Source organism: Ichthyophthirius multifiliis (genome assembly GCF_000220395.1).
Source record: "Ichthyophthirius multifiliis unplaced genomic scaffold scaff_1120509251129, whole genome shotgun sequence".
NCBI classification, from domain to species: Eukaryota; Ciliophora; class Oligohymenophorea; order Hymenostomatida; genus Ichthyophthirius; species Ichthyophthirius multifiliis.
The window spans coordinates 63,440-82,286 of record NW_004086177.1 but is presented as its reverse complement, the minus strand read 5'-3'; the positions used below and the strand labels follow the sequence as shown (position 1 = coordinate 82,286).

Here is an 18,847-nt window from a genome sequence, read left to right as displayed (position 1 = left end):
GTTATGTTTAATGCAAAAAAAATAATTGCAAAGATATTAATATTAAATAAATTATATTACATTTGAAAAACTTATATAAATTAAATATGATTAATAAAAAACAAATATAAAATTAAAAAGATTATTTCTTATATCTGTTTAAATAGAATATTGAACTTTTATAATATAAATTTTTAATATTTTTAAATATTTCTTCGCTATTTAAAAATAAAAAAATGCAAATTTTTAATAATATTTTTTTTTTAAATTTTATAAAAAACTATATATTATAAATTATATAATCAATATATATATTCTAAATTTTTTCATATTATTTGATAAGAATTATAAGTGATATATATATTTTTAAAAAAAAAATGTATAAAAGTAAAAATTATAAAATATATTATTATGCTTATTTATATATATATTCATTAATATTAATTATTAATGTATTAATTTTATCAATTTTCTATCATTTTTATTAAACTTTTAAGCATAAAATATTATTCTTTTTAATTGACTTTTTTATCATTTTACATTTTATTAAAAATTAATATATATATATAAGATTTTTTAATTAAAATATAAAAATATTAAAATTTAAAATTAATTAAATTTAAATTTTTTATATAATTGTTGACTATTTAATTATAATTATATTTTTGAAAATGAATATTACACATAAGTTTAATATTTATTAACTATGATTTTTATGATAAAAATAAATTTACTTAAAACTTTATTGTTACTTAAATAAAAAAATTATTATTTTATTTATCATGAATTATGAAAAATATGATATAATTATAAAAATTTATTATAAAATATATTAAAAATAAAAATTATTTTTTTATAAATTAAATATAAATAAATAAGCAAAATCTAAAAAAATAACAAAATCAATATATTTTTTTTTGATATTTAAATTAAGTATTTAATTATTATTTAAGAAACTAATCTATATCACATATCTTTTATTAAAATCTAAATTTTATAATCCAATTTTTATTTAAAAGAAAAATTCTGAACAGTCCTAATTTAAATAATATCAATTAAACTATATATTTTTATCTAAAAAAAAAAAAAAAATTAAAAATAGTGAGAATTAATATCTAAAAATAAAGAAATCAATAAATGCATTATTAGTTAAGATTTTATATATATTTAAGTATGTTAAGTAAGATTCAAGCTTTTAACATATAAAAAATATAGTAAAATTAAAATAAAAGTATATAGCTGTGAAAAAGGTAAATTCACAAGAAGAAACATAGAATTATTTATCAAATTATATGAAATTTTGTTTATAAATAAAATTTTCATTTTTAAAAAATCTTAGGTTAGAAAGTAAATGATGATAATTCTATATATATATAAATATTAATTAAATCGATATATTATTACGACTATTATATTAATACAATATAAGATAATTTAATAAGAATAAATTAAATATCACTTTGTAAAACTAATTAAGAATTTTGGTAATTTTTAGATTATATTGTACAAAAGTTTAAATAAAAATAATAGTAGGTTAATAAATGATAAATAATATTAAACACCAAAAATTTATTTAAATATATAAAGAGATATTACAATAAAATTATTTAAATATCTAATATTATATTTTTATTTTTATTAAAAATATTTTATTATAATATTAAAAACAGTTAAATAGCTGAACATAAATTAATGCTAGAAAATTAGTGTGAATATAAAAAATAAAAATTAATTTTTAAAAATAAATAAAGAATATATTATGTTGGTAAAATGAAATAATATATGTAATAATAATAAATAAGATATTAAAAATTAATTACATAACATTATTTTTAAAATATATTTATAATTAAAAATAAATTATCTAATATATTAAATAAGTAAATATATAAAAAAAAATTATTATAAATATATTTTTATGTATAAAAAAAAAAATATAATTGAACAAAATAAATTAAAATACAATAGTTAAAATAATTATAAATTTTTATATAAAAAATATTAAAGAATATATAAAAAAACAAAAAAATGATTAAAATATTAAATAATAATAATATTAATAATAATAATAATAATGATAATAATAATAATAATAAAAATAAATATTTAAAAAAATTTTATTATAATAATAATTAATTTTCAAATAATATTAAAAATAAAAAATGAAATTAAAATATATTTTAATAATTAAATATTTTTATTTATAATAATATAAATAATAATAATATTATAAATAATATTAATTTTTATATTATTAATAATAATAAAAATAATATAAAATTTTAGATAATATAAATAAAAATATCAATATATAAATACAAAATAATTATATATTAATTTTTAAGAAAACTATATATATATATATATATATTATATTAAATTTAAAATATCATCCTTTTTTAAGTAAATATTTTTTTATAATTAATTAATTAACATATTTCATAATTAAAATATACAAATTATATTAAGAAAAATATTGTAATTAATTAAATAATAGCTTTTTCTTTTATAACAATAATTTATTATTTATATTTTAAAACTTTTAAAATAAGATGTTAGCCTAATTTTTTTTTTATAATCAAAAACTGTTATTATAGTTTTATCAGACTATTTTAATTAATTGTACAATATTTAAAGCCTATATTAATTATTTAAATTAATACTTTTTGTAATAATAATTAAATATAAAATTTAAATTATAATTATTTTAATAATCATAGTAATTGACTATTTTATGTTTTATAATGTATTAATCTCAAACAATAAAGTTATATTTAGAATAATAAATCATAATAAATAAATATATAGATTAATATTAAAATAATATTATATTCAAAATATTATTTAATCAATATTATAATCATATTCTATTTTAAAAATTATAATTAATTTAATTTTAGTTGGTAAATAAAGATACAAAAATATTTAATATGCTAATAATGAATGTATTATACAAACTAATTAAATCAATAAAATAATAAATTATGCATAAACTAGAAATTAATAGTTTTTATCGAAATAATAAATAAAAAAAATTCATAAAAATATTTTTATTTTTAAAAAAATTACATATAAGCTTTAATATATATATATATATTATATATATATTTATATATATATATAATTATATATATATATAATTATATATATATATAATTAAATATTGAATATAAAAATTAAATATTTTATAAAAAAATTTAATAAAATGTATAACATTATAATATTGTAATTAATATAATAAAAAAATCATAAAAGAAAAGGTAAATCACAATTTTTTAATCCGTTTCCAATATAACAATATCCAAATATTCTCGAGTTAGCTCTATGGTATCCCACAAAACCTGGCCAAGTAAGACTTCTTAAAGTTGCCTTTTTTCAAAAAAAATTAAATAAGTAAAAACAAAAATAAAATAAAAGTAATTTATACATTTGTTTTAGAGGAGTCTGTCTATAAAGACCAGCAACCTTTAGGTAAATCATTATGAATAGGATCAAAAATATTGAAATGGAAAATAGCGTCATCTCTACTAATGAAATCTTTTTTTTCTTAAGTTTATGGAGCTCTAAAATGTTAATATAAACTTATTTAGTTAACTTCTTTTAAGCTTAGACCTTTAAAAGAATCATTATATCTTAATTCATGAGATGGAGTAAGTTTTAAAGCTCCTACAGGAACTAAAGAACAGTCATTTTCAATTGCTCTTATTATATAGGCCAATCTATCTGATTCTGTAAAAGGTTTTGGTTTCACTTTAGGATTTTCGTCTTCATCAGAATCAACAGGAGCTTTTTCTTGAATTTCTTCTTAGTTTGCATCTGCTGGAGGGGCTTCTTCTTCTTCTTTGAGAGGGATGATAACAGTTTTTGGATCTCCTGTAAATAATGTCCTAAATGTATCAACTTACTGTTAATATTCTAAATTACATTCAGGAAGTTCTTCAAAATCAAATGTATCACTTTTGGCAAAGTAAAATTTCTTAGAAGGAAACTCAAATTTTCCTTTATATTACAAAGCTAAAGCTACAAAATAATCTGCTTTTACACCTTGGATTTTTCCCCAAAATAATATTTAGTCGAAATTTTCATTTTCATTAATTTTTAATATGGATAATTCTAATTTCATTCTTTTTATATTGATTTTTTTTATTATTTTTTTATTTTATATACCTTTCTTCTACACTTAATGTCATACCAATTTAATTCATAAATTTTATGTCAGTTGAAAGACGATAAATGTCCATTTTTTTATTTCGTTTTTTTTTTTTTGATTTTTTGATTTTTTTTTTTAATTATATAAAAGTTATATTATTTTTTTCTCTTTAATTGAGAAAGTTAATTTTTTTTTATATATATATATATTTTGAATTTATATGTTCATTCTATTTTTTTTTTCTTTTTTTCTTTAAATTCTTAATAGTTAGAATACATATATATATATGATCCTATAAATGACATTAATAAACCAAATACTAAAAATACATCAACTTATATATCATTATGTATGAATAAAGAAACTATAGTGCTTAATATATCCTTTTAAAATATAAAAATACAATTTTACAAATATATAAATATATATATATATATATATATATATATATATATATATATATATATTACTTTTAAATTATTTGTCACAGAAACAGATAAAGTTGAACATTACATCGTGCATAAATTAACTGATAATTAATGCAAAAAACCTAAATATTTTTTTTTATTTATTTTTTATATATAACTATATTTTTTACTTAAAATTGAATAATATTATATTATTAATATAAAATTCCATGTTAGTATATTAGGATTAAATATATTTTATATATTTTTTTAAAGTAAAGTAAATATTAAACAAATAGGAAATAAATTTTTACTATTTTCATTAATAAGTTCTTTAATTTTTTATTATTAAAATAATATAATTTATATTTACAAAAAGGTGAAATATTAGAATTATCATTCAAAGTTTTGCTTAGTTATAAACCTATAGCAGTCAATATATTATTTAAAAAGCAGAATAAATAACCATATAAATTATCATCAAAAGTATTATACCCAGCAATTAAAGCTCCTGATGTTATACATGCAATTGATAGCTTAGCTTTCCCATTGTAATGCTAATTTTTTCCAAGTATTAATGAAATAATAAAAACAAAAAATATTAATGTTCTTCTTAATTAGAGGTACCTTTTTGTTTGTTCACAAATAAATTAGATTAAATAATTTTATTTTTTTAATATACATAGGTATAGGCAATATTGAATTTGCTTTTACTCCTGTATAAATATTTATTAAATAAATTATAGAATAAACTATGATTTATTAATTTTTTCTTAACTACTATAAAATTGATACCTTTTCAAATTCAGTTTCTTATTATTATATTTGAATTTTATTTTACTTTTTGTTTATTATTTATTATATTATTTAGCATAATATATAAGAAAATATTTATTAGTATGTGAATACCTTTGTTAATTATAAATATGATTGATTTTTTTATTTTAATTTTAATTACTGTAATGTAGCCAATTTAATTAATTTATTTTGAAATTGATTTTACTATAAATAAAATTTAAATTGAAATTGCTCCATAAAATATACAAGGATAACATTTTATTAAAATTTGTTTATAAATGCTAGTTTATGAATTCATATTTTTGTATAAATATTATTCATAAAATATATTTTTTTAAATTAAAACTTTAATAACCATAAAATTAATCTCATAAAATATATATATAAAAAATTATTTAATAAAACTATTAATTTAATTTTATTTAAGCAAAAAAAATAATAGATTTAAGAAATTGTAAAAATAATAAAGAAAAAGACATATTTTATTTAAAAATTTAAATAAATTTTAAATTATTCATATTCAATATAAATTTTATTTGATATATTTTTTTTTAGATTTATTTCTTTAATTATTAAATTATTTATTATTTTAAAAAATATTATTATTTTGGTTTTCTTATGTTTTTTATTCAATTTTGAATTTTAGTTAATGAATAGAATAATATTTATAATTATATTTTAAAATATTTTATTTATTTTAAATAATTATTTATGATAATTAAATTATGTATGCATGTATTTATAATTCAGAATAATCACGGTAGACTACTGCAATTAATTTTTTATTATATATGTATATTAAGCTCATACTACCTACATATAAAAATTTAAAAACAAACAATTAAGTATTAATATGATTAATAATAAAAAAAAGTTTCTAGAATTTATGATAAAATTTAAATAAGAGGAAAAAAATATCTATATTATAATTTTTTTTACAATCTAAACGCAGAATAACTAAAACTTCCATAACAGGAATCCCAATATCTATCTGATGACATATATACTAGTTCAGTGTCGTGAAAAAACTAAATATTAAAGAGGAAAGGCTAAATATTATCAACGTTATGATTTCATATGGATTTGGAGGAAAATTATATTAACTAATTGCATGATTTAGCTATATAAATATATTTTTATTTTTTGGAAAAAAATAAAATAAAATATATTATATTAATTAACCTAAAAAATATTGTGAATTATTAAAAATAAAAAAAATATAAAAAATTTTTATAGTTAAAATTTTTTTTTTTTTTTATTGAAATATTATATATAAAAAAAATATAAAGATAAAAATAATATATATATATATAATTATGAAATAAATTAAATTAAAAGAAATTACAGTTTAAATATATTAAAAAGAAAAAATTATATATAAAAAAAATATTATAATTATAAAAATAAATTTAACATTTTGATAATATTTAAATTAATAATTAAAAATATATTATTTTATTAAAATTAATAAATAAAAAAAACATAAATAAAAAGTATTCTTAATAAAAACTAAAAAATAAATTTTATTAGATAAAAAAAATAAAAAACTAAAAAAAAAAAAAGAAACAAATTAAATAAATATATATGTTTATAATATTAATTTATATATACAATAAAATATAAATATATATGATTTAAAATTAAATAAAATAAAAATGTTTTATATATAAAGTTAAATATAAATAATATAATAAATGTATATATAAATATATTTATATATATATATTTATATTTATATATTTATATTTATATTATTAATTTATTTTAGAAGTATATATTAATAAAAAAATAAAAATTTTAAAATTTTATTTTTAAAAGGAAAATAATATGTTAAAAAATACCTGTATTTTTTTTATTATTTATTATATTTACTAATTTAAATAATTTTGAATAAGATACATTAATATAAAGTATCTTATTTTATTATTAATAAATAAAAGTTCTGAAAATAAATAAAATTTATATAATATATTTTTAGTAAAAATAAAAAAAAGATATTATAAATTTAGACTATTATGATATAAAAAAAAATTATATGTATAAAAAATTTTAATATCTTTTTTTTTATTTAAAAAAAACAAATTAAAATATTTAATTTAATTTAATAAAATAAAAATAATATAAACATTAAATTTATACAAAATAATAATATATATATATATATATATGTCTATTAATTATAAATATTTAAAATGTAAAAAAAAAAAATTTATAATATAAAAAAAAAAAAAAATATATATATATATATATATATATATATATAAATATAAATATAAATATAAATATTATTAAAATTTATAATTTTTTCTTTTAAGACATTATAAATAGTTAATAAATATATATATATTTCTTTAATGTTTATAATTTTTTTTATCATTATCTTTTTAAACATATTATAATTTTAATTTTACTTTTTAGTTTTTATAATTGTATTATATAATTAAATTATTTATCAAAGCAAATAAACTTAAATATTTTTTGTTTATATAAATTCTTATAATTAAATATATAAAGATATAATATATTTTTTTCATAAATTATATTTTTTTTAATTAATTCAAATAAATTTTAATAGACCTTTAAACTAATCAATATTTCTAAATAAGTTAATGTTATAAATTTTGTATTTTTACATCATTTTTTAAATTTTCAATTTTTTTTCTGTTTAAACTATAATTATTATATTTATTTTTAAAATATTTATAGTCACTAACAGCTACAGGCCAAATGCATCCAATACTTCCTAAACTAATAATTATAAAAAGTTTAAAGATATTATTTTCTCCATAATACGGAATTACGATCTAAACAATCGCCGAGGAAATACAAGCAGCTCCCTCAATAATCCCAGTAACCCTTCCTATTGCTTCTTTATTATTTTTAAGAGATTCATGTTAACCAAGATCAACTACAAGTGGTCCATGATGTACATTATAAGGTCCACCAAGAAAAAATCCAATAAAAAATGAGTAAAAATAAAAATGTAAAATTGAATCATTTTATTAATTTAAAACACTGAAAAAATAAAGACAAATTACAAGTAAGAAAAGGCTTGGAGGTATTAAAATACCTCTTTTTTTATCTATTTTATCTCCTATCCATCCTGAAATTATTCCTCCTAAAAGTACTCCTACACTGCAGAAAATTGCGATGTATGAACTTTATTATTTAAGTCCTATATCCTGTAAAAACTTTGGATACCAAAAAAGTATTCCATAGTTTAAAGCTTTCAAAAACATCATAGTTAATGTATGCCAAAAAAGTCCTGGAATTGTATAAAAAGCTTAACTTATAGAAATATGTGTCTTTTAATGCGTTAGTTGTAAACTTTCTTATTATATTGTAGTTTCTTATTGAATTTTTAAGCCTATTTCTTCAGGATAATTAATTATTTATTTATATATTAAATAACTTATCAAAAAGCATATGAATGATTATATTATTAAACCATAATTCCATTATAAACTGAATTTATTAATTATTATATGAGATAAATATAATCCTTATACGTCTCCAAAACTACGGCTACCAGACCATATTCCTAATAAAATACCTCGATGTTGGCTTGAAAACCAGGTTCCTAAAAGTCTCATTGAACCTGGCTGTGCTGTAGATTCAAATAAACCATTTAATCCTTATAAAATAATGAAATATATTGGGGAATAAATTCCTAGAAAATAAAATATTGGTATCATGAATACAAATAATGCTGATAAAATTATGCCAAACATTAAATATTTTTTTGCACTTATTTTATCACCTAGTTTTTTTTAATTTTATTTTTAAGATATTATTTACCTAATCCTCCAAAAAAATATAAGCCGAACCCCATTAACAATAAAAAAGACGTGTTCATGTAACCTATTTGTTATGAAGTTATTTATTTTATGTCATTTATTATGTATTTTGAATAAAAAGACCAAGATGTTCGTAATGCTTTTTTAAGGTTTATTTTTTTTATTTTTATCTTTATTATTTTTACCGTGTAAAGATGCATGTGCGAAAAAAGTTATTATAAAAACTTTTAGTTATTATTGAAGCAATAAACTCTTTTAAATTTATAAAATTATTGATTGAATTTTTTACATTTTTATGTTTTTTTAATAAATTAAATTATAAAATATAAAAAACTATTTTTTAATAAGTAAATATTGATTTAATTTATATAAAATTATAAGATTATTAATTATCTTTATTATAATACAAATCAAAGATACATATACTTGTTATTTTTATAAAATTTTCTTAAAAATTATCAAAATAAATTAATCTTTTTTGGAGATATTTATTGTAAATAAGTTATTAATTTATAGGATATTTATTATTATTACAATAAAAAGGTATTTTTTTATATTATAAATCACAATATATTAAATATTTTAAAAAGTGAATTATATTATAATACTATTTTATTCAATTTATTTAAATCGAGTATTTTATTTAATCATTTAAAATATATATATGTTTTGAGCTATTTTATATAAATTTATTTTAATGGATTAGATAAAAAAATTAATAATATTAAAAAAAAAATGAAAATTTGTTTATTTTTTCAAAAATAGGATATATTTATAAAAAAATAAAATTGTTTAGTTAAAACTTTATATATTAAAAAAACGATTTAAAATATTAAACATAAAAAATTTAGTCTAATAATAAATTTAAAGACATTTATTTTGACCTAACAATCAATATTTTCAATATTACTTTATTGTTAACATAATAATTGATATTCCAATTTTCAAATCTATTCATAAAATATTTCAAGTCAACAATAAATTTAGTACAATATATACAAATTATTTTATATTTAATGTAAGAGAATTGTAAATATCCTGATAAATTGAAAACTGTTTTAAAATTAGTGCAAGTTTTTAAACTTTATATACAATTTTATTAGAAAAAGTAAAATATTAAGACAAATCGATAATCTTAACATAGTTAAAAGCAAATATTTGTTTAAAAAGATATTTTTACACATAATGAAGGAAATGAACAGATAAATTTATGATTTCAGCAAGAGTAATGATTATTTATATTTATATTTATATTTATATTTATATTTATATTTATATTTATATTTATATTTATATTTATATTTATATTTATATTTATATTTTTGAACATTATAAACATTTAATATATTTTATCAAAATATTAATAAAATTTCATGACAAATTTTAAATATTACTTAAATTGCCTTTTTTAAAGTATTTAATAAATTTTGCTCTCTTTATATTTTGATTTTTTTTTATTTTATTATTTTTTTTTTCTTTTACTTTTTTTTAATAACTAATTTCTAGTTAATTATACACATATTATATTTCTTTATTATTTCCATGCAATTTATATTTATTGATTTGTTTTTTAATACTATATAGATTTTTCATTATTTCTTTTTTTATACATAACCCTTAATTACTTTATTACATTCTAAATTCTGTAATTATTTAATTTTAACAATTTAAAAATCTTTTATATTTTTTAAGTTCTTATCCTAATTTATTTTCAAAATTGATAATTTTATGAATTTATGTTAAAAAAAATTCTTATTTGTATTTTTGTCTATTTTTAAATGATATTTTGCGTAGGTATATTTTTAAAAAATATACTTTACTGGAATTTTTGAAATTTTCGAAGCTGTTTGTTATTTATAAAATGTCTAATATTTTTTTATAAAATTTAAATTGTTTCGGAATAAATTTAACTTTTATTTATAAAATTAACATATTTTTTAAAAGCTTTTTTGAATTTTGTTTTTTATAAACTTTTTTTGTTTTTTATTTTACTAGTTAATTAAACATTTTCTCTTACCAATATATACAATTCAATTTTAAAAATATTATTATATTAAATTTGAATTTAATTAATATTTTTATATTCATTAAATTAAGTCATATGTCATTTTATTTTATTATAGAAATATAATTTAATAAAAAACACATATTAATTATTTATATTTTGTAAGAAATTTAAAATACAAATTATCACAGAATAATATAAAATAATATATATTTGGATAATCATTTTTTAAAATTTCAAATAAAAAAATATGTAAAGCTATTATTAAAAATTAAAATAGTAAATTAATTTAAATAAAGCTCTGTTAAAATTATTTGTAAACATTAAAATGCAAATACTTAATTATAATTATTTTTGATCGAAAAATTATTTTAGCATTTAAATATTTAATATCAAAATTAATATAAATTTAAAAAATAATTATAATTATAAAGTAAAAATCAAATTAAATTTAATAAAAAAATGCAAAGCATTAATAAAATAAATATAAAAATAAAACAATAAATTTAAAATAAATCAACTTTAGAATTTAACAATAGCATTAACTGCGTCACCGTCAGTTTCTCTTAAAGCTTTAATAGCATCAGCTTTAGAGCATTTACCATGTTCCATAACCATCTTAATAGATTCAGGGTCAAGACCAGTTTCATCTAAATTAGTTTCGTTAGCACCTTCACTAGTACTAGTAGTAGAAGTTTCTTTGGTTGCTTATTAAGCAGCTTCAGTAGGAGCTTAAGATTTAAATTTGTTAGCTTCTTTTGATGCCAAATTTTATGCGAAATCATTAATTTTGGCTTCACCGAATCTTAAATATATTTAATTTTTGTTATAATATAAATAAATAATTTATTGATATAAATATATTTTACATTATATAAGAATTATCAACTCCAGGTGATTTAAGAATTTCAGGATTATCAATATACAAAAGAAGATTTTTCCCTTTTCTAATAGTGACTCTGTTTATTCCTGATACTGGTTTCATGCCTAATTTGCTCATTGCTTTTTTGAATTTCTTTTCTCCTCTGTTTCCTTTCTTTCCATCATCAACATCATCTCCTGAATCACTGTCGTGTTTATGAGAATCGCATTTTTCATGATCGTGTTCATGTTCATGTTCATGATCGTGCTCATGATCGTGCTTATGTTCTTATTCTTATGTCATTTTTTTTTTTTTATTATTTTTATTTATTTATTAAATATTATTATTTTTTAAGGAAATCTTTTATTTTATATATAATTTATCCCTTTTTATGAATTTGTTTATTTAGTTTTTATTTATTTTTGTATAATTAAAAAATTAAAATAATTTAATAACAACAAAAATAATAAAATCTATTTTTTGGAAAAAGAAAAATATATAATGAAATTATCTTTAAAATTAGAAAAAAAATTAAAAGGTCAATTATTACTATTATTATTTAGATTTAATTAAATTAGGCCAAAAAAATTAAAGAGAACTCTAACCAAATCCTATAACTAATAAGGTTTTTCAATAAATCCTTACATTCCAATATTTTAGCATTTAAGCTTTTCATCAGAAAAAGCTGAAAGAGCAAACACAGGTGCTTTCAAAATAGTGCCTTTATTCATAAGTTCCTATAATTAAATAAAAGTTTAATATCCATCTAAATCAGGCATTTGAATATCCATAAAATAAAGCATGTAATTTAATCCTTATTTTTATTTGAGCCTAAGAACTTATTCAATACATTATTTTCCACTTTAAGCTTTATGAAAAATTATATTTTTACATTTTTCTAATGACTTTTCAAGTACAAATAAATTAAAAGGGATATCATCGATAGCCAATATATAAGAAGGTTTATCAAAAATTATATTTAATTAGTGTGTTATTTCATCAACACTATTTTTTTATTTTATAAAAGTTGCTTTTTTCATTGAACTTCTATTAAAAAAGGACTTAAATTCAGGTGAAACATTTGAATTGGAATAATTTTCTTGATTATTTTAAGATATTTTTTATAAAAAATTATCATTTGTGCTTAATTATTTTAACTTTTCATCCAAAATTTATTCTTCTTTAGGGATATCTAAAGAAATTTATTCAATAGAATGCACATATTTGTATTCATTTCCTAATTATTTACATTATATTTCGTTTTATTCATTATAGTCAAACTATTGAATTACTGAAAAATACATTTTTTCATTTACAGTAGAAATATTGGTTTTCTTTTTGATTTAGGATTTTGAAAAATTAATATCTTTTCTTTAATTTTTTTTAAAATTAACATAATCAGGAGTTAATATTTCTTCATTATTTTAATTCAAATCTTTAACAATTTTTTTTTTTATTTCTTCACAATTAGCGTTTTGCCTTTAATCCCAATCTTTAAAAAGTAAAATTTTAAATGAAGAACCTTAATTTTCACCTGATTAAATAAAAACCTTATCAAAAGGTCCTAAAATCCCAGCCATTTTTCTTGTAAATTCTAAACCTAACCCTGCATTAACCTTCATGGCGAATTTATTTTTCTCCAAAGAAACTCTCATAACGCTTTTTCGAACATTAAAAAGGTTATTTTAAACACTTTCAGTCATTCCTTTCCCTGTATCTGATATTTTAATCCAGAAAAAATCTTTATTTTCTTCTTTTGTGGATATTTAAATTTTACCTTTATCTGTGTATTTTATTGCATTTCCTATAATTTCAAATAAAACTTATTTAATTCGTTTTTTATCATTTTTTATATTTCTAATTTCATATTTCTCCTTGACTTTAAGATTCTTTTCTCCAACCTAATACCAATAAATATCCATAATTTCAGCCATAATACATCCAATATCAAATAATTCAGAGTCAATATGTCCAATATCTTAACTTAAATCTGTAATATTATGGATAGAATATTATAAAATAAGTCCATTATTTTTAATAAAATGTAAATTTTATACAATTTCTTCAACTTTTTATTTAATATTTTTGGTAAAAGCATACAAAAGTACATCAGCAATATTAATAATAGAATTTAAAGGAGTTCTACTTATATGAGATATCATATATAATAATTATTATTTATATTTATCGATTTCTTCAAACTTTTTATTGATCATTTATTATGTAGAATCAGTTACCATAATTATTAATGCAGGTTGATTGTCCCAAATAATTTAATTAATTTTAAAATCAAACTGCTTTTCTTATAATTCATCACTAAAAGTACTCAAATATTCATTTTTTTTTCTAAAAAAACCTCCAAATATTTACCCATTAAATGATTCAATTTATGAAACACTGTTTTCTTATTCTGCTTTTATTTTTTTATTAAAAAATTCTTGAATTTATGTGTATAAATTAGTTTATAAACTGCTTTTTTTAATAATTTCTTTTTTTTCATCGTATTTTTGGACTTTTATTTCTTTTAGTTTATTGATAATTTCCGTTTCTTTTTCTATTTATAATTGTTCTTTAATGATTTTATTCATAAATTTGGTTTTTATTTCCTCCTTTTCTTCATTTTTAGATATAATAACGACGCCAGAAGCTATTTTTTCGTCTATAAGATTTTATAATAAATCCATATTTTAATTTCGCATTTTTAATTCCAAGAAAAGTTCTCTTTAACCTTATTCTTCTTTATAAAAATACACACAAAAAGTCAAAGCAAATAAAATACTTACGAAAATAAACAAGAGTTTATTATTAATGATAATATCAAAAATAATTATATATAAAAAAGTTCCTGAAATCTTCAAATAATAATCTGCTTAATTCTAAATAATTTACATAGAACAGAAAATTCCTAAAAAACATTCTGTAAATAAATTTTCTTCATTTTATTTTAATTCTTTTTTATTTAAATAAAGCAAAAATATCACTTGCCCTAGTTAAAAAAAACACTTTGATATTCGAAAAAAATTATATTTGTATAAACGAATTAATAAAAGATTCAATAAAGATAAGATTATGTACTCGATTTTTATATTTTTGCCCTTATTTTGTTATAAGTTATTTGAAAACAAACCAATAAATATTATAAATAAACTTATTGACATTAATTTTGTACGGTATTATAATATTTCAGTCTAATTTTGGATATATTATATTTCTAATTTTTAATCAAAGAATTTCAAATGCTTGATTTTTAACAAATTTATTAAGCTTTTTATAGTTTTATTTAGACTTTATCGTTACTAAGTATCAACATTATTGTTAAATGTGGATTTCTTTTATAACTACATTTCTTTGTTTACAGTTATTACTTACTTTTTTTATATTGATATGATTAAATATATATATATATATATATATATATATATATATATATATATATATATATATATAATTTATGTTATTATATCTCTTTATTTTTTATTTAATTTAATTTAAAAAAAAAAAATTAATATTGATTTTTTTTTAATTTAATATTAAAAATATAGGTTTTCCAAAAATAAATTTTATTATAAACAAATATTATTTTTTTATGTTCATACTTTAATTAATTATATTTTAATAAATATTAACCAGCCAATAATAATGAATCTAATTTTTTTTTTTTAGAAATTTATGCCGAGTTTCTATTATTAAAATAATAAAATATATATATTAAACTTATTAATAAAAAATTAAAATATTTATAAAAATAAAAAAAAAATGAAAATAATAAAATCAAAAAAATAAAAAAGTTTATACAAAATATATTAACATAACAACGATTAAAATAAAATTATGAAAGCGTTGCAAAGCAATTAAAAAATCTCGATTAAAATTCATTAATAAAAAAAAATATTTTATTAAGATACATACAGAAATCAAAATATTAATTTCTAGTATTTTTTTTTTATTTTTTCTGTAATTTTTTTCAAAAACTCTATTAACAAAATTAAACAATCCATTTTTTCTCACCTTTTTTTTCGATTCTGGTTTTTTAAAAAAATACAAAAAAATCTTAATAAGTAATATATATAATAAATATAATCATCTAAATAATTCCGTATATATGAAATAATACAAAAATTCTGACTAAGAACATCAACATAATAATAAAAAAATTTATAAAAAATTAAAAAAATTGAATTTTATATTTATAGAAATATCAATACACTTTTATTTTCTTCTATATTAAAAATGGTATATAATTTTCTAAAATCATGCTTTTAATAAAGGAAGTAATTTTTTATCTCATCGCCTTATATTTTAAATTATATAGTGGTTGTTTCACAATATAAAGATTTATAAATAATTTATAATATTTACAGAAGAAATAATGCAAAAATGTTAAAATATATTAAATCCTAACAAAGAATATTTTTTTGAAAAAATTCGTAAATAATTCCTTATGGATAATTATAGAAGATAATTTATTACAGATTATGTAGATATAAAATAAAACTAATAGTAAATCTTATTTAAAATAATAATTAAATGGAAGCAAAAAAATATTATTTTTATTTAATTTATTTTAGGTATTAATTAGTAGTAATCAAATTAATCATCATAAATATCTATTTATTTTATTAAAATTCATTATTTTTTTTGAGATTGAATTATTCTGTTTGTTCTTCTTTTTACTTGAAAAAATAAAATTTAAACTTTTAAAAAATTAAAAATGATGTAAGTAAAATCAATTATAAGAATAGAAAATTAAAATTTTAATAAATAATTCACTAAAATGATTAAAAAATATATATACAAATACACCATTTGTTCATATATATTTTAATATACTGCTTACTCTGATTTTTTTTTTAAAAATAATAAAAATCAGAACATAAAATATATGTGTATAATATTTAATAAGAGCTAGATAAAATAGAACTAATTTAAAATAAATATTTAAATTATTTAAATTTTAAATATAAAAATATTTAAAATTGATTAAGAATATTTTTTATAATAATTAATTCGAATATATATAAGTAAAAACAATAAATAATCAATTTTTAATTAAAAATAATATAAAAAAGCAAGAAAAAAAATTACAAAGCAAATATAAAAAAAATATAAATAATTTTCAAAATAAAAATTTAAAAATGAAAAATAAATATATAATATTAACTATATTATAATAATAAATTGTATTTATAATTTAAAATAATTAAATAAATTTAATTATTATATTATTTGTAATTATTTTAATTTATTAGAAATAGGTATAAAATCTAGCATTAATTAAAATAAATAATTATAAGAAATAAAACTGATATAATTATATAGAATATTTTATTTAAATGTAAATATATTATATTTTTAAATATAATTTCATTATTCTTTATTATTTTAATAAATATGTTATATAAAGAATTGTTTTTTTATATTTAATTAAAAAGTATTATTTAAAATTTTTATGTTTTTATTTTTTTTAATTAAATATATTAAAATTATAATAAATGAAAATAAATATTTTTTGGAATAAATTTAAATATAATTATTATTTAATGAATAATATATATAAAATTTTTATCAATATTTAAAATAAATATAAAATATATTATTACTTATAATATTAATAATGTTTAAATTTATAATATTATCTTTATTTAAAATATTAAATATATCATTAAAATTAATATTTTATTTTTATTATTTAATAACTGTTTCATAAATTTTAGCAATTTAAATAATTAGTTTAAATGATAATTTACAAATAATAATTTAGAATAAATATAAATATATTATTTCTATTAATTTTAACAAATAATATATCATAAAAATGCAATATAAAAATACATGATTTAATATAAAATAAAATATTATTTTATTATTAAATCTAAGTAATTTTAATAATTAATTATAATTTTTTTTTTATAAAAAATCTATCTAGATTAAAACTTTATTATTATAATATAAATTAAAAATATACTTATTTATATTTAGTTATTTATAGCTTAATTATATTAATTATGATCAGCCGAATTTCTTGCAAAAACAGTTACTTCGACATTAAATATGGATGAGGGCACAAATGCTGTAAATTGCATATCTTGTGCAAGTTCTAGAGATGTTAGTACACAAACCGGAGGCATTATGGACTAAACTGGAAGAGGTACATAAGCTTGAACAGAGACATATAAACTAGAACAGAGACATATAAACTGGAACAGGGACATAAACTGGAACAGAAACATAAACTGGAACAGAGACATATAAACTGGAACAAGGATATAAACTTGCACTAGAACATAAGTAGGTACATGTAGATAAATTGGAGTATTTTAAAAACTTACACCCTGAATGCAGGAGAAGAAGAAGGTAAGCATATATAGCCTGGAAGTACAACAGCAAAAGACACCAATATAAATAGAGGAATAAAAATAAACATTTTTATAAAATATTTTAATTAGTTAATTTTATTTTAAATATTTGAACTTTTTAAAAATTTTATATATATAAAAGTTATACTATATATTTGATTTTAAGTAATTACAGAATAATAATATTATTCTTTAAAAATATAAATAAATATAAAAAAGTAATAAAAATATTAAAAAAAATTAATAATTATAAGTAAAAATTAATATATAATAATATAGAAATACTATATACTAATATTTTAATATATCTAAATAAAAATATAATGATTTAAACTTTAAAAAGAATAAATGCACCATATTATTAAATCCATTCATTATTTTTAGGGATATTTATAATCTACCATCTATATCTGTATATAAAAACAGAATATGACAAAAAATATTCATCAGAATTAATAACTAATTTTAATTCTTAAGGTTCAATAGTGATAAC

The 18,847-nt window shown here is 15.3% G+C and overlaps 5 protein-coding genes across 5 annotated transcripts, besides 45 other annotated features; all 5 read right to left on the bottom strand. All coding sequences in view use genetic code 6, as the record gives it.

Moving 5' to 3' along the window:
- Positions 1–33: 33 nt before the first annotated feature.
- Positions 34–87: a microsatellite.
- A 468-nt stretch (positions 88–555) lies between these two features.
- Positions 556–603: a microsatellite.
- Positions 604–764: 161 nt separating this feature from the next.
- Positions 765–829: a microsatellite.
- A 12-nt stretch (positions 830–841) lies between these two features.
- Positions 842–883: a microsatellite.
- Positions 884–2,005: 1,122 nt separating this feature from the next.
- Positions 2,006–2,065: a microsatellite.
- Positions 2,023–2,081: a microsatellite.
- Positions 2,028–2,255: a microsatellite.
- Positions 2,184–2,223: a microsatellite.
- A 13-nt stretch (positions 2,256–2,268) lies between the features above and the next one.
- Positions 2,269–2,313: a microsatellite.
- Positions 2,314–2,791: 478 nt separating this feature from the next.
- Positions 2,792–2,824: a microsatellite.
- A 236-nt stretch (positions 2,825–3,060) lies between these two features.
- Positions 3,061–3,134: a microsatellite.
- Positions 3,061–3,143: a microsatellite.
- Positions 3,144–3,225: 82 nt separating this feature from the next.
- IMG5_145870 (radial spoke head protein, putative) lies at positions 3,226–4,220 on the bottom strand (the record flags this gene model as incomplete). The annotated part of the gene is made up of 3 exons (XM_004031120.1): positions 3,226–3,348; positions 3,407–4,103; positions 4,147–4,220. The coding sequence occupies 3 exons, from the start codon at positions 4,218–4,220 to the stop codon at positions 3,226–3,228; spliced, it is 894 nt and encodes a 297-aa protein (XP_004031168.1).
- Positions 4,105–4,137: a microsatellite.
- Positions 4,105–4,142: a microsatellite.
- Positions 4,221–4,542: 322 nt separating the features above from the next.
- Positions 4,543–4,596: a microsatellite.
- Positions 4,597–5,994: 1,398 nt separating this feature from the next.
- Positions 5,995–6,036: a microsatellite.
- A 663-nt stretch (positions 6,037–6,699) lies between these two features.
- Positions 6,700–6,743: a microsatellite.
- Positions 6,744–6,901: 158 nt separating this feature from the next.
- Positions 6,902–7,036: a microsatellite.
- Positions 6,909–6,981: a microsatellite.
- Positions 6,994–7,055: a microsatellite.
- Positions 6,996–7,053: a microsatellite.
- Positions 7,011–7,086: a microsatellite.
- Positions 7,034–7,086: a microsatellite.
- Positions 7,041–7,086: a microsatellite.
- Positions 7,042–7,087: a microsatellite.
- Positions 7,088–7,519: 432 nt separating this feature from the next.
- Positions 7,520–7,564: a microsatellite.
- Positions 7,531–7,579: a microsatellite.
- Positions 7,567–7,620: a microsatellite.
- Positions 7,621–7,922: 302 nt separating this feature from the next.
- Positions 7,923–9,331, bottom strand: IMG5_145860 (major facilitator superfamily protein, putative; the record flags this gene model as incomplete). The annotated part of the gene is made up of 2 exons (XM_004031119.1): positions 7,923–9,094; positions 9,133–9,331. 2 exons carry the CDS (start codon positions 9,329–9,331, stop codon positions 7,923–7,925), a joined length of 1,371 nt encoding a protein of 456 aa, XP_004031167.1.
- Positions 9,282–9,315: a microsatellite.
- Positions 9,332–10,364: 1,033 nt separating the features above from the next.
- Positions 10,365–10,453: a microsatellite.
- Positions 10,454–10,566: 113 nt separating this feature from the next.
- Positions 10,567–10,622: a microsatellite.
- Positions 10,571–10,603: a microsatellite.
- Positions 10,579–10,621: a microsatellite.
- Positions 10,623–11,062: 440 nt separating the features above from the next.
- Positions 11,063–11,121: a microsatellite.
- A 445-nt stretch (positions 11,122–11,566) lies between these two features.
- IMG5_145850 (hypothetical protein) lies at positions 11,567–12,301 on the bottom strand (the record flags this gene model as incomplete). The annotated part of the gene is made up of 2 exons (XM_004031118.1): positions 11,567–11,941; positions 12,006–12,301. The coding sequence occupies 2 exons, from the start codon at positions 12,299–12,301 to the stop codon at positions 11,653–11,655; spliced, it is 585 nt and encodes a 194-aa protein (XP_004031166.1). The 3' UTR covers positions 11,567–11,652.
- Positions 12,230–12,277: a microsatellite.
- Positions 12,300–12,334: a microsatellite.
- A 203-nt stretch (positions 12,335–12,537) lies between these two features.
- IMG5_145840 (hypothetical protein) lies at positions 12,538–15,239 on the bottom strand (the record flags this gene model as incomplete). Its single annotated transcript, XM_004031117.1, has 4 exons — positions 14,469–15,239; positions 13,393–13,988; positions 12,644–12,735; positions 12,538–12,547 (listed from the first exon to the last, which is right to left on the bottom strand). Exons 1-4 carry the CDS (start codon positions 15,154–15,156, stop codon positions 12,538–12,540), a joined length of 1,386 nt encoding a protein of 461 aa, XP_004031165.1. The 5' UTR covers positions 15,157–15,239.
- Positions 15,240–15,390: 151 nt separating this feature from the next.
- Positions 15,391–15,445: a microsatellite.
- A 260-nt stretch (positions 15,446–15,705) lies between these two features.
- Positions 15,706–15,744: a microsatellite.
- A 1-nt stretch (position 15,745) lies between these two features.
- Positions 15,746–15,783: a microsatellite.
- A 1,146-nt stretch (positions 15,784–16,929) lies between these two features.
- Positions 16,930–16,973: a microsatellite.
- A 1,034-nt stretch (positions 16,974–18,007) lies between these two features.
- IMG5_145830 (hypothetical protein) lies at positions 18,008–18,711 on the bottom strand (the record flags this gene model as incomplete). The annotated part of the gene is made up of 3 exons (XM_004031116.1): positions 18,008–18,275; positions 18,528–18,544; positions 18,709–18,711. The coding sequence occupies 3 exons, from the start codon at positions 18,709–18,711 to the stop codon at positions 18,008–18,010; spliced, it is 288 nt and encodes a 95-aa protein (XP_004031164.1).
- Positions 18,134–18,285: a microsatellite.
- Positions 18,134–18,286: a microsatellite.
- Positions 18,159–18,259: a microsatellite.
- Positions 18,159–18,271: a microsatellite.
- Positions 18,549–18,607: a microsatellite.
- Positions 18,712–18,847: the final 136 nt, after the last annotated feature.